This window comes from Penaeus chinensis, chromosome 38 (assembly GCF_019202785.1).
Source record: "Penaeus chinensis breed Huanghai No. 1 chromosome 38, ASM1920278v2, whole genome shotgun sequence".
NCBI lineage: Eukaryota > Metazoa > Arthropoda > Malacostraca > Decapoda > Penaeidae > Penaeus > Penaeus chinensis.
The window spans coordinates 7,189,851-7,194,850 of NC_061856.1; the positions used below are offsets into that span (position 1 = coordinate 7,189,851).

At 42.0% G+C, this 5,000-nt stretch overlaps 1 protein-coding gene across 24 annotated transcripts in view; it reads right to left on the bottom strand.

The window, feature by feature from the left end:
• LOC125046254 (longitudinals lacking protein, isoforms A/B/D/L-like) overlaps positions 1-5,000 on the bottom strand; it is an 84,148-nt gene that overhangs the window by 59,948 nt on the left and 19,200 nt on the right. The window contains exon 5 of one of the 24 annotated variants that reach the window (XM_047644050.1): positions 1-616. This exon is cut by the window's left edge and continues 58 nt beyond it. The exons of 21 other annotated variants lie outside the window; for them this stretch is intronic. In XM_047644050.1, the coding sequence (XP_047500006.1) occupies positions 332-616 (285 nt within the window). In that variant the 3' untranslated portion in view covers positions 1-331. 2 more of the 24 variants (XM_047644033.1, XM_047644049.1) reach the window with 2 other exon arrangements.

The following is a 5,000-nucleotide window of genomic DNA, read 5'->3' on the forward strand; positions in this document are numbered from 1 at the left end:
CAAGGGGTAACCACTAAATAGGCTTGTAACACCATCATCACTGGATACAATCAAAATAATCTACAAAGACTTATTCAAATCATAATAAATATTTTATTTTCATACTATAAAGAACATTGGAAAATGCAATGTCTTTTGATAAGTATTTCACAATCTCCCCTTTAATTAGATTATTTTTTTTTCTTTTTTTTTACCATTTCCTTCGAACAAGTTAACAAAAGCTGTTCTTACATCATTGGTAATATCCAACAGAAATGTTACAATTAGGACAAAATGTCAAGAGACTGCACATTCATAACCCATGACCAGATTTTTTCCAAGCAGCAAACAATCAAAGGTTTTTCAAGTGTCTGGTTCTGATATGCCTTGTGAGGTTTGGGTGTTGGTTGGCTCTGTACGGGCAGTGAGGACACTGAAACGGCCGCACCCCTGTGTGTGTCCGCATGTGTCGCTTCAGGTCCCCTGCCCATCCAAAGACCTTCCCGCACAGAGTACACTCGTGGCTCCGGGTGCCCCTGGGGTGGGGAGGGGACAGAGCGAGGGGTGGCCAGGGGCTCCCCGTGACCACCTCTCCACGCCTGTTTACACGAATGCCTGGCAGCTCTCCCTCCTCCCCCTGCAACACACAAACCTACTCTCAGTACTTAACGCTTTTCACTTCGGACAATCAATCAAACAGCACCACCACAATTGCTAAACAGAACAAATATTTTATATATATATATCAATTCCCCTAACATGTCATTAACAACTACCATTACATTTGTTTTGCTTCTCCTACATCTTGTCCTCTTGTTTAGATGGCATTAGATTCCCTAAGCTGGGGTTCAGCTGACCCTCTTGAGTGAGGCAGAGCTGATTCTCCTGACTGAGAGGCAGTCCAATATCACAGTTTGGGGGTAAAGGGACCTCCTGATTGGAGGGCATCTGAACCTCAGTTGTATTCTGTGCACCCTGTATCTCTCTACTGTGGAGCAACTGAATGTCGTGGTTGGAATGTAGCTGACTCTCACGTGCGGGGGGTAACTGAATCTCTCGGGAGACAAGCCTACTAAGGGGCAGCTGACTCCCTTGGCCACTCATTTCATGGCCTTCCCTGTCACCCTGCTGGTTCTGATATGCTGGGGACAAGAGCTCGCTATGTCTATTGCGAATGTGTCTGATTAAATTATACTTAAGGGCTGAGCTGTGTGGGCAAATGGGGCATTTGAAGGGTTTTTGTTTTGTATGAGTTAAGAAATGGTACTCAAGATTTTGTTTCCAATTCCTTCCGTTGAACACTTTCCCACAAACTTTGCAAACATTCCCAAGTAGTTCGGCTCCAATCTGTAAAAGAAAACAGCCTTCATCAGACGAATGCACTAATGCACTTCTCTGTAACCCTAATGATCGGATTCTTTCGTTCTCTCTCTCTCTTCTTTCAAAATAGTCAAAATCAAACCTTCTGCCCTAATAATGATTCAATTTTCTTTGCACCATCTCAGCTCTTTTTGTTTCTCTTTACTAACCACACAGACATGTAAGGAAAAGGACAAAGCAATGGACAGTTTAGAATCTTGTTTAATTTTGTGTTACAGTCAGACATGCCACTCATCAAGCACACAATGTTATTGTTTATAATTCAACATCATGTATGCCATGTCTTCTCAAATTGCTTCAGAGGTAAAAAATAATAATGAAAAAATAATAAATTTTCTGTTTTTGTTTAGAAATGAAAATGTACAAATTTAATAAAGACAAGGGGAGGAAAAGAAAAGAATAATCTTACAATGCAACTGCTCTTTAAAAAATCTTCTAAGATTTATCAGACACAAATTCTGACACATTTCGATGCACAGCCATGATGTGTGCCACAAGGTTCCCCTTCCTATTGGAGGAATGGTTACACTGTGGACACTGGTACGGCTTCTCCCCGGTATGAATCATGACATGCCGCCGCAGGTTGGACGAGTCTGTGAAGCGTTTGCCGCAAAATCTGCAGTCGAAGGTTTTCTGCCCTTCAGAGGTTGCTTTGGGGTTCATCAGGAGCCTCCAGCGAGAGTTTACACCAGTTAGCCCAACCTCATCTATGAGGCTGCCGCCTGGCCCTCTTCGGTCACCCTGCAACAAGGATGACCTCTTGTCAACATTGCTTTTGACGCTCCACCTTTTTGGAAATCAACATGCAGGATTTCAAGTCCACACTTAAAGGGGAGGGGGAAAAATCCAAAAACCACAAATACTTTTATCAAATTCACTGACCTAGGACCTTCAACATAATTATCTTTTCAGCAGAAAAAGGCAAACAAAATAATATTTTAAAAAACAAAATCAAAAACACCAGACTCTTCTGCCAGACATTACCAAGAGCGAGCTCACTTGGGCAGCTCTCCATGCCTATTCATGATATGGACAAGCAGGTTGCCCTTTCGGTTGGCACGATGAGGACAATGGGGGCATTTGAATGGTTTCTCTCCCGTGTGAATCAGAAGGTGACGCTTGAGGTCGGTGCCAAGGACAAAGGCCTTAGAGCAAGTAGGACATACATGCCGTCTCAGGTAAGGGTCTACCATGGCAGTGTCCCTCTGCAATGAAATACAATGTCCATCAAGAGCTGCTCCCTCACAAAGCCTAGGTTGACTAGCCCTATTCCTTGGTGTGTCATCACTGGGTTGGGATCCTTCTGCCACCCTAACAAGAGAACACTGGCAGGTAATACCACCTTGGGATTGACCTTTGTTGACATTCACCTAAGTCCTTGTTAGTTTTCCACATCCATCAAGTTCCAAGACAATGGTGAGCCAAGAAGTATTCAACCTCAGCAATGTTTTCCTTCAAAATGATGAGTGTCAAACCTCTCTATCTACTTCCTTACACAATTGCTATAAAAGAGGGTACAAACAGTGCAATTCACAAGCACTCTCCTATGCAACTTGTGCATTATCTACTCAGTGAAGATGTTCAGCTTAAGAAAAGACATGAGAGGGGGGATGGATGAGAGGGATTGGGGTTCCTGTCCGCATGCTGTTCAAAGGGAACACGTCCACAACTGGTTTTCACACGCATCTGTCTGTTCAACTAGAGTGCCTCCTACGGATATGATCGTCAAGGTTCTCTTTGCGGTTTGTTCTGTGGTGACAGTGCGGACATTCGTAAGGCTTTTGTCCCGTGTGGATCAAGAGATGCCTCTTCATTTTGGCTGGCCCCACAAGTTTGCCACAGAGAGAGCAAGGAACCCTCCCCAGGTGTGCTGATTCGAAGGAAAGACTCCTCATAGTCTGGGGTTGGGCAGCCCACTCGTTTCTTGTCTGCAAGGAGTTGTGCCGAGTCAGCAATTAACCCCAATACATCATTCATTATTCATAACTTCTCTTCGCTATAATTCTATTTTTCAAAAGAGAATAGTGTGCGTACATTTTCCAATACTGAAGAATTTCCTCAAAATATTAGGTATTTATCTCAACACTGACTTGAAGTACTTGAAACAAATTATGATATAAAAGTAATACATACAGCATATGTTCTCAATCATCACTTTCTTTGTTGGAGGGAATAGAAGAACAAGATAGAAATGTAAAATACAAGAAGGTACCTTTTCTTTACATTTACATACAAAGTAATAAATGTGTGATTAAATTCTTCCTGCTAATCACATTTAAATTCCACATTTCTTTTTTTTCTTTCTTTTTTTTATAAACTAGACTACCAGCCATCTTCCCAAAAGAAAAAGTGCTTATCTGCCTTAAGTTATCCATGTTCGCAACATGTTGAAACGATTTACAAAGTTACTTATTCTATTTAAGCTTTTTTTTCTCTTTCTTTCTTTCTTTCTTTCTTTCTGCCATTTCACGAGGTAAAACTTAGCCAGCTTTCATATGTATATACAATATAGTTGCATATAAAATAGCTTGCATATACAAAAAAAATAAAATAAAAAATAATTATGAATGAAAAAAAAAAATGCATATGTAGATATAGATATATAAAATAAAAAGACAGAAATCTAGAAATCTGAAATTCTAAGATGCTGCAGATTTCAACCAAGGTAAAAACACAGTGACTTTTGTGACTTTCTGATGGCAGCAAGAGCACAGCCATTCAGGAAAAAGGTCCTCTTCCACTCCAAACCCACTGTTGTAGGACAAAACCAGTCATGCTGCGGCAGCTATGACCTTTACATGTAAAAATTTCTCAAAGACTTAGTAAACTGTGGAAGTTCTAGAAGCCAAAGGCTCATTTCTCCATCTAGAAAAGCAGGGTGCTCAGTGGATTTCACTTTCTATGCCAAGTTCCCGCCCCCCACCCCCCACCCTCAATAGTACATTAAGGATTATTTCACATTTTTTTAACATGCTTAAAAAACAACAAAGTGAAACAATGACGACGAGTGTTAAAAGGGCATGAGGAAATGAGGATGGGTTGGAAGAGGCAAGGAAGGTGAGGGAGGATCATAACTGATGTAGGGCAGAGAGAGAACCGAGATGTGGGGAGACGGAGGAAAGGGAGAGGGAGGGAATAAGAAGGAGGAGGGGAAGAGGGGGGAAAGGGTGGGGAGAGGACAAGGAGGGGGAAGGAGGGATGGGGGGAAGGGGAGAGTAAGGTAAGAGAAAAGTATAGGCTGGAAGAAGGGATAGATGTGATGAAAATAAGAAGGGAAGAGAAGGGAGAAGATAGGTGAGAATGGCCAAGAAAGGGAGAGGAGGGATGTTAACCCATAGGCAACAGGTGACATACCATCACAATATGGCAAATAACCCCAGGCAGAGGGTGACACCTCATCACAGTATGAGTACGTCCCAATAACAGGGATGAGATTTCACGCACCCTACTGTCAGCAAGACAATTGCGAAGGCACAAAGCAGAGTGAACAAATGAGAGCATATTCTCATCCAGCTTTCCCCAAAAATTTACTTGTTATTGGGTTAATGAAAGGGGGAGGGAGAAGAAGACGAGAATGGAAAAATCTTGAAGAGAAGACTTCCACAAAGAAAAGATGAGGGTACAGGTACACCAGGGAAGCA